This window comes from Sus scrofa, chromosome 7 (assembly GCF_000003025.6).
Source record: "Sus scrofa isolate TJ Tabasco breed Duroc chromosome 7, Sscrofa11.1, whole genome shotgun sequence".
Classification (NCBI taxonomy): domain Eukaryota; kingdom Metazoa; phylum Chordata; class Mammalia; order Artiodactyla; family Suidae; genus Sus; species Sus scrofa.
In genome coordinates, this window is record NC_010449.5 from 31,840,866 (window position 1) to 31,862,647 (window position 21,782).

At 42.9% G+C, this 21,782-nt stretch overlaps 1 protein-coding gene across 4 annotated transcripts in view; it reads left to right on the forward strand.

Annotated features, from left to right (window-relative positions):
- Positions 1 to 20,679, forward strand: part of MAPK14 (mitogen-activated protein kinase 14) — a 70,147-nt gene extending 49,468 nt beyond the window's left edge. Inside the window, exons 9-13 of one of the 4 annotated variants that reach the window (XR_001297832.2) lie at positions 5,165 to 5,244; positions 12,416 to 12,494; positions 17,325 to 17,498; positions 17,697 to 17,778; positions 18,321 to 20,679. Coding sequence is in view for 3 of the 4 variants with exons in the window: in XM_003356615.4 (XP_003356663.1) it covers positions 10,047 to 10,126; positions 12,416 to 12,494; positions 17,325 to 17,498; positions 18,321 to 18,388 (401 nt within the window). In the remaining variant the exon portion in view is untranslated. Of the gene's footprint in view, positions 1 to 5,164; positions 5,245 to 10,046; positions 10,127 to 12,415; positions 12,495 to 17,324; positions 17,499 to 17,696; positions 17,779 to 18,320 lie in introns of those variants that run through there. The other 3 variants (XM_003356615.4, XM_001929490.6, XM_013977842.2) reach the window with 3 other exon arrangements.

Consider the following 21,782-nt stretch of genomic DNA (forward strand, 5'->3'; position numbering starts at 1 on the left):
AATTCTAATTTATTTATTTTTTCTTTTGATTACTTTAAACATTTTATGAACTACTGCAGACATACAAAAGGATAAGGAATAGTAAATGAACACCTGTGTTCATATGACCCAGATTATGAGATAAAAGGTTGCCAGTAGAGTTAAAACTTCTGGTATACCCCTTGCTGTCACATCTACCTCTCGCTTCCAAACATTGGTTTCAGATATTCTAGCTTTCTTTTTTTTTTTTTTTCTTGGCTGTGCCCATGGCATGTGGAAATTCCCCAGGTCAAGATTTGAACCCACCCCACATCTGTAACCCAAGCCACAGCAGTGACAACATCAGATCCTTTAACCTGCTGAGCCACTAGGGAACTCCTCTCATTTTAAAAGAAGTTGTACTTCAGACACTAAAAGCAAGGGTCCTAATAAATGTTGAAGAAGAAAAGTATTTTATTAGGTTATTTGCCTTTTCTTCTGTAACTTAAGACTTTATTTCCCCAGAAAAGACTAGAATTCTCAGGTTTGTCCACCAACCTTAAATACCTTAAGAAATTGTCTTTGTGTGACAGTGTAAATGATTGTTCTGATGCCCACACAGAGAAGGAAGCAGGCTAAGTCCCACTCTAGTCCATCCTGCCTGTGGTTAGGAGGAGTTCCTACCCTCCACTGGTCAGCGTTCCAGCTTTGCCCCATTTGAATTTTTTTTAGTCACAGGTAGGTTCTACAAATAGTCCTTTTATTCATTTTCAACTCTCCAGCCTGCAGAGGTTTCTGAGGAGTTGCCTAGAACACTTAGAAGTGAAAAGAATATCCCTCTTTTACTTTCCCTCTAAATACCCTGTTACCTTTATTTTTTTCCCCACACCTATTCATTCTCGATGACTTTTACTTTTGTTACAAAGGACCTAGTTTAAAGAGTAATCTTTTTTTTGGGGGGGGGGGCACACCTGTAGCACATGGAGGTTCCCAAGCTAGGGGTCCATTCGGAGCTCTAGTTGCTGGCCTACACCACAGCCAGAGCAACTCTGGATCTGAGCCGTGTCTGCAACCTACACCACAGCTCATGGCAATGCCAGATCCTTTTTTCTTTTTTTTTTTTTTGTCTTTTTGTCTTTCCTGTGGCTGTACCTGTGGCACATGGAGATTTCCAGGCTAGGGGTCTAATTGGAGCTGTAGCCACCGGCCTGTGGCAGAGCCACAGCACCGTGGAATCCGAACCGTGTTTGTGACCTACACCATAGCTAAAAGCAACACCTCCTCCTTAACCCACTGAGCAAGGCCAGGTATCGAACCCGCAACCTCATTGTTCCTAGTCGGATTTGTTAACCACTGAGCCACAATGGGAACTCCTAAAGTGTAATCTTAGACCTAAGTTGTTGATTTAGGAAGACTTATGATTTAAATTTAGCCATTGTGATCATTACTATTAAAGCACATTTTTCACTAACAGTAAGAATATCTGCTATCTGGGGGAAGAGTGTCAAACCTGTTAATCAGTAAGGATGGCTTGCCATGGAAATAACTAATTGTCATAATATGGTAAATTTTGCTTTGCTCTGCTTATATAGCTACTTGAAGCTCCTTGGTCTTAATTGCCTGGACAAATTGTAGTGATCATACAGGAGCTGGTATTATTGGAAGACTGACTTGTATTTCAGTGGTTTTGCCAGCTCTTGGAGCACCTATGGTGGCTTCTTCTGAGGTTTGCGTGCTTTGACTTCCTTTGTGCAAGTGCTTTTAGCTCCTAAGTAGATTTTAACTTTGCATTGTGTGTTTACTAATCTCCTAAGTATTGGCAGTCATGCTGTACCAGCCCTCCTTTCCATCACCCTTAGACTCTCACGCACTCTGTTTGTGTACTCTTTATGGTGTAAATACTTCAGGAGGAGTGTTTGCATATGAACTGAAGCAACTTTTCTTGACTTCTTTTTTGTACATAGACTGTCCGTTAGAGTATGGTCATTCTTGATTCTTGAGGGCAAGGCAGAGGGGTGAAGCTGAGTTGAAAAGCACATTACAGGAAATCTTTTCAAGTTAGTATTTATTGAGCTATTCAGCAGAAAGTGCTGGAGATAAGATGGCAGACGGCACTGTCCTCCAAGCCAGAATGATCATAGTCAGCGGGAAGTGAATGACAGGAGTCACTTGAACAAGTGTCTGCTCTCTAATCAAGACAGAGTGATAAAAATGCTTTAATAGAAGTATGAATAAGTTATTGAGAAAAAGCAGAGATTAACTCAAACTCAGGATAGCCAGAAAGACTTTATGGCAGAGCTCTTGGACTCTTGGACTTTTGAAGAGTAAATAGGGAGAGAAAAGGTAGGGTAGGAGGCGAGAATGTTTATGACGTGGATAAATAAGAAGTTAGAAGCTTTAACGTGCCTGGAATATGTGGTATGAGTTGAAACATTGAGTGCATTAGGAATAATATTTGAGAGAGAGTCAGAAAAGAGGCTGGATGCCAAATTAGGGAAGGCCATGAATGTGAGGCTTAGGAACTAGGGTGTTATTTTTCAGGCCTGAGATTGTTTTGTACTGGCTGAGGTGAGAGAAACACATGGGGTCCCTCAAGTCATTGCTGCAGTGTCCCCTGTGACCACTGGGAGTGGCATATGTCTCAAGTATGTTGAGAAACACAGCCCAGAGTCTTCTGTCTTCCTCAGAGGGAGTGTGAAACCTGACTCATTTTCAGCAGTCAGAAGTCTAAAACAAGAGTGTCAGTCTCCACAGCGTTATTTCTAGAGATTAATTTTGATGCGTATATTGTAAAACTACCTATTTGAGAATTTAAGTAGTCCATTTTTTTTTCACGTTATGTGATATACTTTATTTTGTGGGATAGCTACCAAGTTAAATTTGTTCCTTAAGAATGTGAGGGAACTAAATTTTCATAAACTGAATCATTTTAAATAAACAAAGATGATCCTGTACTAAGATTATTGTAGTACAGTTAATTTGATGGTATCTGTCCCTGTTCCCTGCTCAGTCTCTGTTAATGTACGCTTTAAGATTGTTTTCTGGGAGTTCTCATTGTGGCACAGTGGAAACAAATCTGACTAGGAACTGTGAGGTTGTGGGTTTGATCCCTGGCCTCGCTCAGTGAGTTAAGGATCCGATGTTGCCATGAGCTGTGGTATAGGTTGCAGATGCGGCTCGGATTGCTGTTGCCTGCATTGCTGTGGCTCTGGCGTAGGCTGGTGGCTGCAGCTCTGATTCATCGCCTAGCCAGGGAACCTCCTCCGTATGCCGGGGGTACGGCCCTAAAAAGCCAAAAAGAAAAAAAAGGAAAAAAAAGATTGTTTTCTTGACAACACCTTGAAGAAATATTGAAATTTTAACATTAAGAACACATTGATTTTTGCCGTTCGCAGATAACAAAGTTCTCTACCATTCTTAATTCAGAAATAACTTCTGTGAGTGGACTTGCTTTTAATTATCCTTGTTTCCTATAGAATGTAAGTTGTTTGGGTCTCAGATGGGGTTCTACAAACCTTTCTTGAAGGACCAGATGGTAAATATTTTATGCTTCAGGAACGATACAGTTTCTGTTGTAACCAGTCTGTTCTGCTGTGTATGGTGAAAGAAGCCATAGACAGTATGTGAACCCGTGGCTCAGCTGTATTCCAACACAGCTTTATTTTCAAAGCAGGCAACAGGTTAGGCTTTGCTAACTCCTGTCTAGAATTTTCTTGCATTTAGGCCAGTTTCATATCTGGGCGGGGGGGGGGGGGGGAGGCAGAGAACAGGGCAAGATATTGTTGCATAACTAATTCCTGTAACTCAGGCATCTGTGGCTCGCAGAGGTCATTGGTTTTAAGTCACACTATACTGTTTTAGTATGCATAGTCATAAACAGGAATATTTTCTTCCATTCTCTCTCCTCTCCATCCTGCTGTACCTTCTCATCTATTTTGAGGACCCACCATGCAGCAGGTGAACAGGTAGGGCAGCCCCTCTCCTCACAGAGCTGCAGATCCTAGAGGTGACAGACACAGGAAGCAAACACAGTAATAGATTGTGCTGAGCACAGTGCTGTTCTCAAGGTTGTGCTGGGGGGCAACAGGGAAGGGGGTGGGCAGAGCTTCTTTGTATAGAGTGTTGGGGGAAGCCTCTCTGAGGAGAGGAAGTTTAAGCCGAGGCCTGAAGTTAAGAATGCGCTAATCATGCAGAAAAGCCTGACGGAAGAGGACAGTCATCCTTCCCTCTTTTCCCCTCATGCCAGTATAGACTGTGCATAAACTGCTCACATTTTCATAGGGAATATTATTTTTTTTCATTAGAGTTGATTTATGTGTTGTGGTAGTTTCATAGGGAATATTGAAAGCTATTTTTATAAGATTTTTTTTTCTCTCCTTTTAGCTTTTTAGGCAAGGCTAAAAGCAATAAGAACACATGGAAGGGTTTTATCTTCTGGTTAATACGTGCACACACGTAGTGAGTATACATAGAAGAGTTGGCTGCCACAATAAAGGTTTGGGCATTGTGGCCTCTCATTTAGAGCTTTTGTGGGGTGTGAGGTTTATTGATGCATTGAGAAGGTTGAAGCCTCTGCGTACTGCATTAATGTGGAGCCCTCTGCTGGCCACTTGTCACTCAGTTCTCTGCCTCCACAGCCAGTGTGCGCAGAGAGGTTTTCTGGAGGACGTGCTCCAGTGGTCAGGCCCCTGTCATATTACAAGCTCCATAGGTCAAGCCTTAGGGGAACATTCCCGGGTAGGCTCGTGCATCCCTCGCTCCTCTGCTCTCTCCTTCTCCTCTGTGGCTTTGCTGACCACCACTCTATGCTTGACTGGCCATTGATGCTTTGGTGGAAGGTAAGGAGACAGGTGTGGTCTGAGCATGTGGACTAAGTGCAGCTTTTGTGTTTTCACTTGCTACCTTTGGCAGCTAAGTACCCAGCTAAAGTCGCCTCACTTTCCTGATAGGGGATGTTGACAGATGCACAAAAGGAATATAAGTTGGATACGGGTGTGGTAGTGTTTTGAGTCTTTGTACAGGAGGAGCATGTTCTACTTGAAGTGTCCGTCCTGCAGAAGCCTTGACCTAAATGAATTCACCGTTGTGGCTTGGTTTGGGGTTTAAATTTTTGTTATTGGGGTATTTTGTTTGTTTTATTTGTTGTTTGTTTGTTTGTTTTCATTTTTATTTTGTCCCAACATTTTCCTTTATAGTCCACCATTAGATATTGATCAGTTGAAGCTCATTTTAAGACTCGTTGGAACCCCAGGGGCTGAGCTTTTGAAGAAAATCTCCTCAGAGTCTGTGAGTTGATGCTTTGATTGTGATTATCTGCCCTGTGGGGAGCCTCTGCCACTTGCCTTCCATCAGTCTGTACTTTGACCCGGGTGTGTTTGTAAGCACATGTGCCCTTTGTGTGCTGATTTCTGCGGTGTGTGTGTGTGTGTGTGTGTGTGTGTGTGTGTGTGTGTACATACATGTACCTGGCTGTGCACATGCATGAGTGTGTTTCATTTTCTCTCTATCTGGGTATATAATTCTAGATCATGGGAGCTTGTATTGGGCGGTTGTATCCCACCTAGTAAATGAGATTTGAGATTCTAATTCATTCCAAGAGATTAATGAAAAATGTGTTATTTCTATTCTCCAGTCATGACTTTCTCTTCCTCAAAGTTTTACATATACTCAAGGGCTCTTTTCATCTTTTGGTTAGTGTTTATTCTTAGAGCATGAGCTTTGCCATGTATTAGTCTAGTTTTATCACCAAAAGAATGAAATGTGCATCGTCTGCACTGACTTGCCCTTTTACGGAAGTTACTTGCTTTCTGTTGTTTTAGAATAGAGAGCTCACACCTCCTGTGTAAGGAGGTCTATTCCCAACAGGGGTCCCTCTCTCCCCTGTCTCCAGACTGTCAGAGGTAACAGCCCTGCTCCTAAAACCTCAGATTCACAGGAATAGGTTGTAAATCTTTCCTCCCACCACCTGCCTTTGTAATTGCAAGTTTGACTAACCTGAGAAAAAGCTTTGGCACTAATGCTTTCCTTCTAAGCAAGGAGAAGCCATGGGAATGTGACTCTGGCTTACTTTGGTTCTGACTTCCTACTGGTGGTCATTTTCTTGGGCCATAGACATGAGAGAAATCATGTAAGCTCAGTCTCTCTCCCTTTTCCCTTCTGTCTGCTGCCAGGCAGCTGGATAAAAGGAGAAAAGAGCCTTGGAGCCAAGATCCAGCTGTGCCTTCCTGGATTCTCCTCCCAGCATTTCTGACCGAAGGGGTCCTTTTGCCCATTTGGAAAGACTGCTGAGTACCAGAGGCAGGCTTTTAATTTGTTTCATTCATTTATTTAAGAGAAGGAAGCAAAAGCACAGAAAGGCTGAGCCTTGCTGAAGTCACGCACTGAGTCACTTGACAGAATTGAGCATAGATGTTCTGATAACATGATGTAAACTTTAATCTCATGTGGTTGCACGCTGTTTTAAAAGTCATTGTCAGGAGTTCCCATCACAGCTCATTGGAAACAAATCTGACTAGTATCCATGAGGATGCAGGTTTGATCCCTGGCCTTGTTCAGTGGATTAAGGAGCCAGTGTTGCCATGAACCGTGGTGTAGGTCACAGACGTGGCTCGTATCTGGCGATGCTGTGGCTGTGGCATGGGCCGGCGGCTACAGCTCCAATTCGACCCCTAGCCTGGGAATCTCCATATGCTTCGGGTACGATCCTAAAAAGACAAAACAATAAAAATTAAAAAAATAAAAGTCATTGTCAGAGTTATCAGCCACAGTGTCTGAAGAAAACGCACTGAAGGAGTGTTTTCTTTTGCTTTATCAAATGCAGAAACCATCCTGGAGTGAATCAAAGAAGATATGGAAGGATGCTTGGAGAGGGGGGTGCTTTTTGTTTAAAATGCATTTGCTTAGAAAGATTGGCCAATAGAGAGGACTCGGGGGCAAGGGAGTGGGGGTCGAGAAGGAGCTCAGTTTTTTAATGACTAGTGCTAATGAGACTGAGAGAGCAAATTAATTCCCTGTCTGGGGATAGCTACTAGCAGCTCTTGCTCAGTCTTGTCACCCACCCTCAACAATATGCCCTGTAGGTATGTGCTGTTAGTCACAGGAATATCTAAAAGAAAAAGTGTGGGTAAAATGATAGCTTATAGCCATCATTAATCCTTTTTTTTTTTAAAGGAAAACAACACTAAGTGCCTGGCCTAATAATGTAATGTCTTTATTTTGTGTGAAATACCACACATCCTACTTTTCAACAACTTTAGTATAGAATTGGGCGTAATAAAATTGAGTATCAGAATAGGGAACTTAAATAATTATCATATTGAGTATAGGAATAAGAAAAAAAATTTTCTCCTACATAGTTATGGCAAGTGCATAAAAGTAACTTAAGCATTGCAAAGGGTAGACAAGATTAATTTGATATTAGTGATATTGCCGAGGTAGCAGTTTATCTTAGAAGCACATGATGTGGAGTTCCCGTCGTGGCTCAGTGGTTAACAGATCTGACTAGGAACCGTGAGGTTGTGGGTTCAATCCCTGACCTTGCTCAGTGGGTTAAGGATCCGGTGTTGCTGTGAGCTGTGGTGTAGGTCGCAGACTCAGCTCGAATCCCACATTGCTGTGGCTGTGGTGAAGGCCAGCAGCTACAGCTCCGATTAGACCTGGGAACCTCCATGTACCGCGGGAGCGGCCCCAGAAAAGGCTAAAAAAAAAAAAGAAAAAAATAGAAGCACATGATGTGTGGAACACACGATGTATAAATAACAAAGCCCGGTGAGTAAAATTGTTTATAGATTTTCATAATTTAAAAAAAAAAGTATTAGGAATTCCCGTCACTCAGTGGTTAACAAATCTAGCTAGGAACCATGAGGTTGCGGGTTCGATCCCTGGCCTTGCTCAGTGGGTTAAGGATCAGGTGTTGCTGTGAGCTGTGGTATAAGTTGCAGACATGGCTCAGATCCCACGTTGCTGTGGCTCTGGCGTAGGCTGGTGGCTACAGCTCCGATTAGACCCCTAGCCTGGGAATCTCCATATGCCGCAGGTGTGGCCCTAGAAAAGAGCAAAAAAATATATATATATAATATATATCTATATATTAGTGAAGGAATGTAATAAACAGAGAAAAGCAATAGCTATTTTTGCTATTCCTGAAAAGTAATGAAGAAGTGATGCCATTACTTATTGGTTGATAGAAATTCAGTCCCTAAATGATAGGACATCCTGAGTAAGAGAGTGCAGTGATAGATGGCTGACTGAGAACAAGTTAGCATGTGTCTTGAGAAGGGGGATAAATGGGTCATGGTGGATGGCTAAGGAGAGAGGGTTGTTCTGGTCGGTGACCTGGTACCTATAGTCATCAGTGAAAGGACAAAAAAAGTCATATGAAAAAAGCAAAAGCCCTTTCACTGGCTCACTCTCACATTTTTCTTTGGAAATATAGTCTTCCTAACCTCCCAACAAAAAGGGAGGAATATAAAACCTATTTAACTCAAGGAGACAAAACCAGAAAATGTACAGGCCAAGTTATTGTTTATGGGAAAGGAGAGAAGTGGTAGGATTTTAACATTTTAAACCCAGCTGGTATTCTACTACTACTCAGGGACCTCCTTTTGTTCTTTCTTTTGGCACCTGAGATACTGTTTGTTATGTAATTTATTTAGAGGTAAATTTAAACTTGGTTGTGAGAATGCCGGCCCCTTCTTCAGGCCAGGGAGCATTAAATGCAGGGTGGAACACACAGCCCCAGCTCCTCGCTAATAGCCAGCTTTAAACATGTGTTTGTAGCAATCTAACCACTAGGGAATTTAGTTCAGAGGATGAGCTAAAGTGGAAAGATTATTGAGGGAAGCCACAAAGAAGGGATGTTAGGGAATATGAAAAGGTTTTTATTGAATTGTGTTGAGGATTTTAAAAATCCCATCACCCTGCTTTAGGAACATGTGGTAAACTAAGCATTCTTGTAATGTTAAGATTGATGAGACAGCTTGGAGTTCCCTAGGTGGCTCAGCAGTTAACAGACCCAACTAGGATCCATGAGGATGCAAGTTTGATCCCTGGTTTTGATCCCTGGGTTAAGGATCCGGTGTTGCCATGAGCTGTGGTGTAGGTCACAGACTCGGCTTGGATCTGGCTTTTCTGGGGCTCTGGTGTCTGGCAGCTGTAGCTCCGATTCGACCCCTAGCCTGGGAGCCTCCATATGCTGAGGGTGTGGCCCTAAAAAAAGCAAAAAAAAAAAATCGATGGGACAGCTGAAAGAGGGAAGTTTAGATTACAGCTTACCTATGGGCTTGTACTTTTGGAAAACCTCATAGTTCTACCTATGTCGGATGTTTGCATAGTGTTGACCAGCTTCCTTCCCACTGTTCGTGAGTGAAGTCAGTCTGTTCACCTGTTAAAGAGACTTGTGAGGAAATCACATGGCGTGCTGTAATACTGTCAGCAGCTTGTAACTTTGCCTTAGCTTCTAACTTTATTCCCATCTCCCCTTCACTGACCATTGTGTGTTTGTGGCATGTATTTTACATGTATCACTACTAATGTCTTTGAAACTTGGTGTTGCTTATCACCCCACACAGCCACCCTGGTCTTAGATTAGAAGGGGTGGTGTTTTGGAGAATCACCAGAACCTGTGACACAAAAATTTAACCTCTACCTTAAATGTATATCTCGGACATTTTATTTTGTCCAAAGTCAAGTCAGAATATTCTCCATCTATCTCAAAGTCATCTCCATTTAACCTACAAGCAAACAGGTTTTGGCCATTGGGACTTAAAAACAGTTCTCTGGCTGGCATCCTGGATCGAGGGGCAGTCTCTTTCCAGGGAGCCTAAATACTGAATGTCAAAGATGACGCTAAAACCAAAGGAAGTTTCTCTTTTCCACATGGCCCATCACTGGCTCTATGCCCACTAACCCTCATGCCATTCATGGAAGCATGCTTTAACACGCAGCCTCAGGCGCTGGCCTGGGGTGGGTGGAATGGGTGGGAGTAGGTTTTATCTTTGGGGGGCGGCTTTTTGGCCTTTTTAAAAACTTGAGTTGAAAATTATTTTTCACACTGGATGTTTAACAATGCCCTTGACTCGGCATCTAAGATATTAACCAGCTTCAGCAGATTATGCGTCTGACGGGAACTCCCCCAGCTTATCTCATTAACAGGATGCCAAGCCATGAGGTGAGAGCAAATAGACTATCCGAGGATATCTCATTGAGAAGGCCACTTTCTCACTTTATTGCCACTGGATAACCAGCACAGTTTTAATGTCACCGAATGCTTGCATGTGCCTTGAGGGCTACTAAGGCAGTAACTGCCTGTATTCTATTGCCCGATATTGACATTTGGGATAAAATGTCATCCAGTCCTTATGAATATAATTTGTAGGCTGGTACATGGAAAATGATGTTACTTTTATATTGGGGTTTTGTGAATTTAGTGCTCAGGAGGTTTGTGTTTTCCTAAGGTTCTGTGCCTGCAGTTAGGGTACGCTGCCATCTAAGGTTTTCAGCTGGAGGTGTATTAACTGAAGGTCATTAGTATGCTTTCCTGTTCATTCGTTTTTTTAATGACCAAAAGAAGAGTTCATTATTAAAAACAAAAACAGGAAACAAAAAATCTTGGAGTTCCCTTGTGGTACACTGTGTTAAGGATCCAGCGAGGTCACTGCAGCAGCTCGGGTTGCTCCTGTGGTGCAGGTTCAATCCCTGACCCAGTAACTTATGCATGTCAATGGCACAGCCAAAAGTAAATAGATAAACAAAATATCTAATGCTAATAAGTACTATATTTAAAAGAAAATATACAAATAATATAAAATAAATATGAACAGTTAGGGTTAAGTGCTTTTAAAAAAACAAACAAACAAAAAAAAACAAACGGTGCTGGAATTCCCTTTGTGGCTCAGTGGTTAATGAATCCAGCTAGGAACCATGAGGTTGCAGGTTCAATCCCTGACCTTGCTCAGTGGGTTAAAGATCTGGCGTTGCCGTGAGCTGTGGTATAGGTTGCAGACGCGGCTCAGATCCCGTATTGCTGTGGCCTCTGGTGTAGACCCCTTGCCTGGGAACCTCCATATGCCTCAGGAGCAGCCCTAGAAATGGCAAAAAGACAAACAACAAAAAAAAAAAAAAAAGAAAAAAAAGAAAAAACAGTGCTTAGCTACTTAATCTTTACTCTAGTTTTATCATCAGAGATGATTGAGCACTTCTTTCTACAGTGCCCTTAATCATACGGGGGATCATGTTGGCAACGCAGAGGCCCTTCTTAGCAGCTTTCTTTCTACTTCAGCTATATGCAAGTAGTCTTTATTTATCTTGTTAGAGGGAAGGCTGTTCTGTGAATGAGACGGGTCTCTCTTACCACTTACGTCTCTTGTCTGCACCCTCAAGTAGGAAGGGATTACAGGCATGTTGATACTCAACTCCTAAAGCTTTCTTTTCAAATCAGAAAGATTCTCAGCTGATTTTCAAAGTGGGCTTCCCCTGCTCCCTCTGCATGCAGTGACTAAGGAGGTGAAGCTAATAAGAGCTACAAGCTACCATGTATAAACTACAAGGATAGTTTATACAGCGCAGGAAATGTAGCCAATATTTTAAAAATAACTCTAAATGGAATATAATCTGTACAAATAATGAATCACTGTTATACCTGAAACTAATATTATGAATCAGCTGTGTCAATTTAAATTATATATAAATTTTTAAAAGAAGGTGAAGTTATTTTAGCAGCTAGAGCTTTTTCTAACCTTGTGTGTGTGTGTGTATACGTATGTACATAAATATATATACATACATACCCTTACTGTTGAGCTGTGTTAAAAAAGGAATTTTAGGAGTTCCATTGTGGCGCAGTGGTTAATGATCTGGCTTGTCTCTGTGGTGTTGCCAGTTCAGTCCCCAGCCTGGCACAGTTGGTTAAGGATCCAGCATTTCTGCAGCTGTGGCGTAGGTCACAAATACAGTTCAGATTTGATCCCTGGCCTGGGAACTTCCATAGGCCATGAGTGCGGCTGGAAGAGAAAAAAAAAAACCAGGAATTTTTAGAGAGATAGATTCAGAGAAGTTTTGTTTGTTTGTTTGTTTGTTTTTGCCTTTTCTAGGGCCGCCCTCGTGGCATATGGAGGTTCCCAGGCTAGGGGTCGAATCAGAGCTGTAGCCGCCAGCCTACGCCAGAGCCACAGCAATGCAGGATCCAAGCCGAGTCTACAACCTACACCCAGCTCATGGCAACACCAGATCCTTGACCCAGTGAGTGAGGCTAGGGATCGAACCTGTATCTTCCTGGATATTAGTCAGGTTTGCTTCCACTGAGCCACAATGGGGAACTCCGAAAGTCTTTAATGATTAGCAGACACATTCCTCAACACCGAAGCCAGTGGCCTTTGTCAGTTAACACTTGACAGGACCAGGACTCTGAGAGTGGTAGCAATACTGAACAAAGCCATTTTGAAAACCCTCTGTTTTGCAGGCAAGAAACTACATTCAATCTTTGACCCAGATGCCGAAGATGAACTTTGCAAATGTATTTATTGGTGCCAATCCCTTGGGTAAGTTGACTACATCCTCATCTCATGGATATTGGTTATGACATAAACTAGGGATTTGAAGAAGAGGGTTTCCTTTTGACCACATATAGTACCATTAATTAAACCTGGTAGGTGGTAAATAATGCCATCTGTTATCCATGTTTGTATTGTCAGGTTTTGTTTTGTTTTTAATCTCACGCCATGCTTATGTATTTATATGATCACAGAATTTGATGGGGAAATAGGCTGGTTCAGTGACAAAAGAGAAAGTCATGAAAATGTCAGGAGAAAAGGTTGAGGGACACAGACAGAAAAGGGTATGGAGGAAAGCCTGCAGCTCCTTCACTGCTGTCATCATTTTATGGTGTCCACACTGAGGATATAAACAACAGAAACACAAGGGTGTTTGGCAGACCCGCCCAGGAGCTCCCTGCAGTCCCTGCTCTGCCCACAGCTTCCCAGTGCTTTAGGTCCTGCTTCCCTTGTCCTCTTCTCCTTTTGCCCTTCAGAGACTTAACCAGTCTCTCTTCCTTGTGGAGGTAGTTTGCCACCCAAGACTGTAAGGAATGTCTCCATAGCATTCCTGCCACCATCACTTCCAGGATCTTTGGCAAAGGGGCAGGACAGTGGCAGCTGCAGGACGTGTACTGCCTTGGCTGATAAGAGGAGTTGCTTTATTCCTTAAAACTGGGGGCTGATGTGTACTTCTTTTGGTCCCACAGAGTGACATTGCTGAGGCCGTAATTCCTGACTCTAGCGGAAGCCAGTAGACAGTGCTGTTTAATGGCAGACACACAAAAATCAGACCAAGATCTCCCTCTGATGGGAGTGGGGCAATGCTGTGATAATAGTACAGTCAACCCTCATCCTTTTCTGAATATTGTATCTTAGCACTATTTATAAATCTTAGTTTGGGTCATCCCTCTGCTTAAAGGTCCCAGCAGCTGTGCCTCAGGCTTAGTTTTATCCTTCTGAGAGCTGACAGCCATGACAGCCTCTTCAGAAGTTGGAGTGAAGGCTGAGTGGTTTTACTTTTTTAAGTACTTCATCCATGGTGATTGCTTGAGAGTGGCTTAGTGTTACTGTGATAATTCCTACAGTGGCGGAGATGCTTGTGCTCTTTGAAGTGTTCAGCAGTTAGAGATGTGTCCATGTTGACCTTGGAGATGGCAAATCTGCCAGGTCTCAGCTGGGGCACTCTCGTGTCTAGGAATAAATAAATCCACAGGGAGCGCCTGGTGGCTCAGCAGGTTAAGGATCCAGTGTTGTCACTGCAGCAGCTCAGGTTCGCTCCCTGGCCCAGGAATTTCCATATGCCACAGGCACAGCCAAAAAAGAAGAAGAAATCCGCAGACTCATTAGGGGTGTACAGAATTCTACCAGGGTTGGTTGGGTTTGCCTCTGCCCTGGTGTGCTCTGTATACTGGCTTTGTATGATTTATTTGTACTGTGTTATCTAGTTCATAGATCTGTGAGATCCTTTAAGTCATAAATATGGTAGGATGTTGGAAATTATGCTGTGTCCTGGTAGCTTCATTCTGTTACGAATTTTTTTCGTCACATCAGCTCATGTGTTAGACATGGCAGTGCTCACCACTTGACTTCCTGATGGCCAACTCAGATTTTTTAATTCATTTTTCTGGGGAAGAGGGGATATGTGTGTGTCCCCGAAGCTTGTTTAGGTCACATCCAGTCTTATAGGTGTGTCCCCTCTTCTGGAATTGTGACACTGAAGCATTCAAGAGAACTGGATACCACTCAGCAGTACAGGTGTGAGCAAATTGAGGGAGGCTGTGGGCCACCCCTTGCTCAGCACTGCAGTTCTCAAATTTGAACAGACCTGTCAGCTCACTGCCAAATAGTGATGTCATAGTCTCTTCTTGCAGGCAGAGCATGTTACTGACCAGGAACTTAATTGTGCCCAGCGTGTTAACCGAGCAGGAATGCACCAACAGTGTAAACACTGACCACTCTCTTCTGTCTGTACTGACTTCATGTTTCACCATTATTCTCAAAACATGAAACAGAACTTAAATTGCCCTTTGATGTAGGGTGTGTATTTGTATCTGTCGAGATCTTAGAGGAATCTTTCTTAACCTTGATCTTATTTCTTATCAAGGTATTGGTTATAATGATGTGTTACTTTTCATCCTGGGTGGCAAAGACTCATCATAAGATCCAAACAACACCTGATAAAAGTTATTTTTTTGTGAGAAGAATATATATCTAGGCAGTTTTCCCAGTGCTCAAACGTGTAAACCTATGAACGTGACACATAAATATTCACTTTGCTTCTGTTTTCCTCTGAAACCTACACTTCTCCTTTAGACTACCCTGGAATTCAGGCTGCAGGACAGGGGTCTTTTACAGCCTCCAGTGTACACAGTGTAGACCTCTTCAGGAAATGGTCCATCCCCTTTATAGCCCGTCCCTGCCCCTTTCCTCATATGCCTTTGTTCCACCAAAGTGACAACTGTGGTTATGTCAGTATTTATCCTCCCAAGTGCCACCTTTCTGAAACTCAAAACATCCTCATTTGTAAAACAGAATTAGAAAAAATTCACCATTGTATAACCCCTTATGAAATAGTTGCTAGGAAGGAAAATCAGTGGATGCTAAAAGCCGTGAGTGAAAGAAAAAAATATTCACATGGTGCTGCCTACACACAATTTATTTGCTTGGGGCAAAAAAGAAATCTCTTAACTTAGTGATCAAATTTAATTTTTAATGGGATGGATGACCTTAATGTGCCATCAAGTAGACAGCATCACCTATGAAGTACTCTTGCCAAAAGCGTGTAAGCAATTCTTAGCAAATTTTTAGATCTAACATGGTTTTTAGGAAATAGAAGGGATAGAGAAAAACAAGGTGTAAGTACATGATAGCACAAGAAAACAGGTGAGATGGGGTGGGGTCTTTTAGGTCAAAACTGGGAAAAATAGGGATTGTTCCAGAATTAAGAGGGACTAAGGAAACTCAGTCAGATGTGATCCGTGGCCCTTAATTGGACCCTCGTTTGAACAGACTAGGTATAAAAAACAACTTTGGGATAATTGGAGAAACTTTAACATGAACTGGATTTTAGATGATACTTGAGAATTATATATTTGTCAGATATAATAACAGTTTTATGATTATACAGGAAACTGTATGCTGAAATATTTAGAAGTAGAATGTCATGTCTGTAATTTTATTTTAAAATGGTTCAGCAAAAAATATGTGTGTACATAGATAAATATAGAAGGATAATTGTTGGATATGGGTGTGAGCATATGAGTATTGGCTGTCCTATTATTTTGTATACGGAAATTTTTCATAGTGAAAATTTTAAAAACAAAATTTTCTTTTATCCAAATACCACGTCTCACCCACACACCCACATAAAATCCTCAGTTTGTTCATTATTTGGCAGTCCATTTGATGTATATTCATTTGCCTTAGGTTAGTAAATAAACAGTGAAAGGGGACAAAAAAGTGTGATACTAGCCCCACTCACCTCTTGTGGATTACTTCAGTTACAGACTGTCATTCTGATAGTTTGACTGCAGTGGGAGCAGTTCAACACTGACATTCCACAAACGTTTGCTCATACATAATCTGTTGTTTTTTTAAATTCTTCTTTAGTAATGTATTCTTTTTGTTTTGTTTTGTTTAGGGGCACACACTCAGCATATGGAGGTACCCATGCTAGGGGTCCAATTGGAGCTGTAGCCACCGGCCTACACCATAGCCACAGCAACGCAGGATCTGAGCCACATCTGCGACCTACACACAGCTCACAGAAACGCCGGATCCTTAACCCACTGAGCAAGGCCAGGGATCGAACCCGCAACCTCATGGCTCCTAGTTGGATTCATTTCCAATGTACTACAACAGGAACTCCTAGTAATGTATTCTTAAAAAATATAAAATCCGGAGTTCCCACTGTGATGCAATGGGATTGATGGTGTCTCTGCCAGACTGGGGACATGGGTGTGATCCCTGGGCTCGCTCAGTGGGTTAGGGATCCAGCATTGCTGCAGCTGTGGCATAGATCACAACTCTGGCTCAGATTCAATCCCTGGCCCAGGAACTCCTCATGCTGCTGGGCAGCCAAAAAAGAAAAGAAAGAAAAAATACAACATCCATCCATGCACGTGCACACATATATTTAAAAGAGGAAAGGGGGAGTTCTTGTCATGGCTCCGTGGTTAACGAATCCAACTAGGAACCATGAGGTTACGGGTTCAATCCCTGACCTTGCTCAGTGTGTTAAGGATCGGGCATTGCGATGAGCTGTGGTATAAGTCACAGATGCGGCTCAGATCCCGAGTTGCCATGGCTCTGGCGTAGGCCAGTGGCTACAGCTCCGATTCGACCCCTAGCCTGGGAATCTCTATGTGCTGTGGGTGCAGCCCTAGAAAAGACAAAAAAGACAAAAACAAACAAACATAAAAGAGGAAAGGGGAGTTCTCGTTGTGGCTCAGTGATAATGGACCCAACTAGTATCCACGAGGTTCAAGGTTCCATCCCTGGCCTTGCTCAGTGGGTTAAGGATCCAGTGTTGCCATGAGCTGTGGTGTAGGTTGTAGACCCAGCTCAGATCCCTCGTTGCTGTGGCTGTGGCCTAGGCTGGCAGCTACAGTTCCCATTCAACTCCTAGCCTGGGAACTTCCATGTGTTGCAGGTGTGTCCCTAAAAAGACCAAAAAAAAAAAAAAAAAATAAAAGAGGAAAGGAGTAACATCCCAGAATTGAAGGAGAATTCTTTGTTTTGGTGTAAAAGGTCAAAACTGTGTTTTGCTTAATAAAGCATACATTTTTGGCAGTGTGTTAAAAACTCTTTTTTCCTTCCAATCTGCATCACTGATAGCTGTTGACTTGCTGGAGAAGATGCTTGTTTTGGACTCAGATAAGAGAATTACAGCAGCCCAAGCCCTTGCGCATGCCTACTTTGCTCAGTACCATGATCCTGATGATGAACCAGTGGCTGATCCTTACGATCAGTCTTTTGAAAGCAGGGACCTCCTTATAGATGAATGGAAAAGTAAGTCTGAGCATGATGAACACGTAGCTTTAAAAATCTTTGCCAGGTGAACCACAAACCAAAAGCTGTCAGTGGGGGAGGGCAGGGGGGTGGGGGGTGGAGGTGCGGACTCCTGGTTAAATCCAACTTGTTAAACCTTGTCGTTAGGTCTCTAATGCAGAATGAGTATGTTCCTCTGATGGAAACTGTCTGTTGTAGATGATGACACTCTGGACCTTTGAGATGCTTCTGTCTGGTCTGATTTTGTGCACAGCCCCTCACGTCTGCATAGAACTTTGAGGTTCTCAGAATTTTTGCATTTATACCATCTTTCCCAGCTAAGTAGGGGATAGGGTGCATTTACAGTTTTATAATTGATAGAACTTGGGTGAAGAAAGTTAACATCTTAACTGTTACCTTAGACCTAATTAGGGACACAGCCAGAAATAGAACCCAGGTCTCCTGTGCTCAGTTTCATAGTCTCTCCATAAAACACACATTCAGAAAACTCCAGTGAAATTTCAAAAGCCAGGACTATCTGTTGCTACAGCAAATGGGATTACTACGTTATTCTCAAGCATCTTCAGAGAGTTTTAAAGAGGAGGCACTGGATGATTAAAGAAGCAATAAAGGATGCTTCTCTTGTATGTATCCTTGAACTTCTGTGGAATCACATGTTCCATCAGGATATCACACACAAACGGTGAGGCAGTTATTTGAAGTGGCCCATGGAACCACTAGTCTGGACAGGGAGGAAGGATCTTGAGCTTAGAAGTTAGGGTGCTTGCCAACAAAATGAATAGTCCGAACTTTCACGTCCTCCTTTTCCTTCCTGATTTCTAGGCCTGACCTACGATGAAGTCATCAGCTTTGTGCCGCCACCCCTCGACCAAGAAGAGATGGAGTCTTGAGAATCCGGTTTCTGTTCTGCTGATCCCACTTCACTGTGAGGGGAAGGCCTTTTCATGGGAACTCTCCGAATATCATTCAAGTGCCTCTTGTTGCAAAGATTTCCTCCGTGGTGGAAGGGGGGGTGTGTGCGTGCCCATGTGTGTGTGTGTGTCTGTCTGTCTGACTTTGTGGGAGGGTAAGAGATTATGAGCAAACTATGATCACAGTGACTTTACGTGGAGCGACCCCTGCTCCGTGGCAGTCTCTGCTTGTTCTTTGTGAAAGTCAGCTGGGCAGCAGGAGCTGCCATCTTGTTAGGGCTTCTTAAAAGCAAAGTAAAAAATGTTAAACATCCCAGCCCCCAGTCATGCTTTTGCCATTTTGGCCTCTCCTGCGGCCACCCTTGTTGGTAGGGGTTTGGCTTGACCACACCCCGCAGAGGCACAGAAGAAGGCTCGCACCGTCTGTTCGCTTCACATCTGAAGCCGTCCCTTCAAAACGTCAGCCAAAAGGACTAGCTGGCTTCTCTGCGCTCATCTATGACTAACTTGCTTAGCATGATTCTCAGAACTCAACAGGTGTACCTAAAACTATAAATGTGTTTGTGCCTTAAAAGGAGAGAAGAACGTGTAGTTAAGAGTGCCATGGATGAAGTTCTGAGCCAGGCAAGTAGTCAGATTGTCAGACGGCCAGTTGTGAACCCGAAGTAACAAGGGAGCCTTCAGAGGCACAGTGTGTGCATGTGTGAGCATGCGTGTGTGTGCTTCCCTCTCCTTCCCCACCTCCCCACCAGGTGTCATTGCCATGCTCTGCTTTCCCCACCTTCAGTGCAGAGGTTTCTTAAGTACCGTTCTGGGTAGTCAGAAGCTGGTTCTTGCTGTCCGTGTACTTCCCGTGTGCTCTTTATTCCTAGCAGAGTGATGTGTTTTGCACGTCTTGCTATTGAGCATGCACTGCTGCTTGTCCTGTTCTCTTTGGGAGGCCTTGGTGCCAGGCAATTTGCCAGTGAAGACTTTGTGGGTAGTTCAGAACACGTGTCACCTCAGCTGATGCTGTGGGCAGGTGATGTCATCCTCTCTTCAGCCCCCAGTGCTATTTTGTGTTGAACACAATTGATACTCCAGGTGCTTTTGATGTGAAAACTATGAAGAAACAGAACAGGTGGATGTATAGCATTTTCATTCTTGCCATCTGGTTTTCAACAAATGACTTTGAGGGAGCTGTCAACCAGGAAAGATCAGGGCTTGTCCCAGGAATATCTCGGACTTTGGAAAACAGGTTGTTCTCTTCACTCCCATTAACCAATGCTAAGAAATTCTGAAAATCAACGTGAAAAATAAAAGCTCATGAGGCCAGAAACTCCTTTTCCTGTCTTTGTCTAAATATGGTTATTTTTTAAAAAAGTAATGAGGTGTCTTTTCCACCCTCCTTTGGAAAAAGGGTCTTCTTGGCAGCTTAACATTGACTTCTTGGTCTTGGTTTGAGGAGAAATAAATTTTGTTTCAGAATTTTGTATATTGCAGGAATCCTTTGAGAATGTGATTCCTTTTGATGGGGAGAGAGGGCAAATTATTTTAATATTTTGTATTTTCAACTTTATAAAGATGAAATATCCTCAGGGGTGGAGAAGAGTTGTTTTCATAATTTTCTGAATTTCAGGCATCTTGTGCTACATAAGGGCCCATGTATTTAAACCTTTTGTGAAAGAAGAAAGTGCAGAGCCATTTCCAGTGTTGACCAGGTGACAGAATCTTGTGTTTGGGCCAAGGTGTCTCCATTTCTGTCACAGTGCAGTGATACATGAACTCCAGAAGGACAGGGTAGAACCCCCAAGTCAACTGGAGCGAGAAGGAAGGAGGCAGCCAGTGGCCATCGCGCCTCACCTGGCATTTGCCCCCTCGTTAAAGGAAAGTGAATGCAAAGGCCTCATCTCCTCTGTATGCACTTCAGATCTTCACAGTCCACACAGCAAGATGAATTTTATCAGCCATGTTCTGCTGTAAATGCTAGTGTGATTTCCTACAGAAATACCACTCTGAATATTTTTTCATAAAGGTCTTTGCACAGGGGACCGTATCCATGCTAAGAGGCTGAATGCTCCAGGAGTCCGGACTCAGCTGGAGCCTGCGCCAGAGCTCCTTGGTTTCCGAGCATAATGCTCCATCTCCTGATTTCTCTGAACAGAAAGCAAAAGAGAGAATGAGGGAATATGCTATTTTATTTGTATTCATGATCTTGGCTGTAATCAGTTATGCCATATAGGATGTCATACAATACCACTGGTTAAAATAAAGCCTATTTTTCAAATTTAGTGAGTTTCTCAAGTTTATTCTGTTTTCTCTTGGTTGTTTTTATGTAATGCACAACATAGCATTATATATCATAATATTGTATAAAATTATATGTCTTTCAGCTGTGGCCTGGTATACGTTTCTGATAGATCTTACTATTGCTCCTAAAATGTGCAAAACATTTATAGAGCTCCTTAATAGTACACTTTGTGGTGAAGCAGATCAGAGTCTTTGATGTGGACAGGCAGAAGAGCAAGGAGCAAATAAAAAAGGTATGACAGTATAGGCTCTGGTGTTTCTACACTTGGGTATCAGAGTGGCCTAAGACAGGGGTCAGCATACTCTGTGGCCCAGGAACCAAATCCATCCAGCCACCTGTTTGTGTAGCCCACTAAAAGTGGTTTCCACATTTTTAAGTGGCTGAAATCAAGCACAGTGTTTTTGTAGCATGTGAAGAGTAATGTACAATTCAGATTTCAGTGTCCATAAATAAAGTTTTATCAGAACACAACCACACATTTGTTTATGTGTTGTCTGTGGCTGCTTTTGTGCTACAACAGACTTGAATGGTTACAACAGAGACCCTATGGCCTCCAAGCTTAAACTATACTCTCTGAGCTTGTACAGAAAAAAGTTTGCTGACCCCCGGCCTAGGATTTCAATTTCCTCATCTGAAAAATGAAATTTGTTTAAACATGTTTGGGTTCTTTTCAGCTTTGACAGTCTATCTGTAGAAAGTTGTATACTTTATTTTAAAATTGTAGGGAGAAGGTTGGATGTGTATATTGTTTATAGACTTTGGAGCAGATATATTTGATGACTCTTGCTATACGGCCCTTGACAGTATGTTTCAGAATGACCACATTGCATCACAAGATTGATGAGCCACAGGTCTCCCAGCTGTTTTCAGGGCCCTTGTTGGTGTGCATCCTTTCCCACTGGTCCAGGAATGCTGACAGGTATCCCAGGGTGGGTTGTGAGGCCCCGCTGACCAAGGTATCGGGAATGTGCGGCTGGGGTCTGGTCCCTGGCTGGCAGCTGGGAATGATGGCAGGGGTGGAAGGCAAACCAAGCACAGCCTTCTTTGATCCCTCCTCAGTGACTTCTTAAGGGGGTAAGAGAA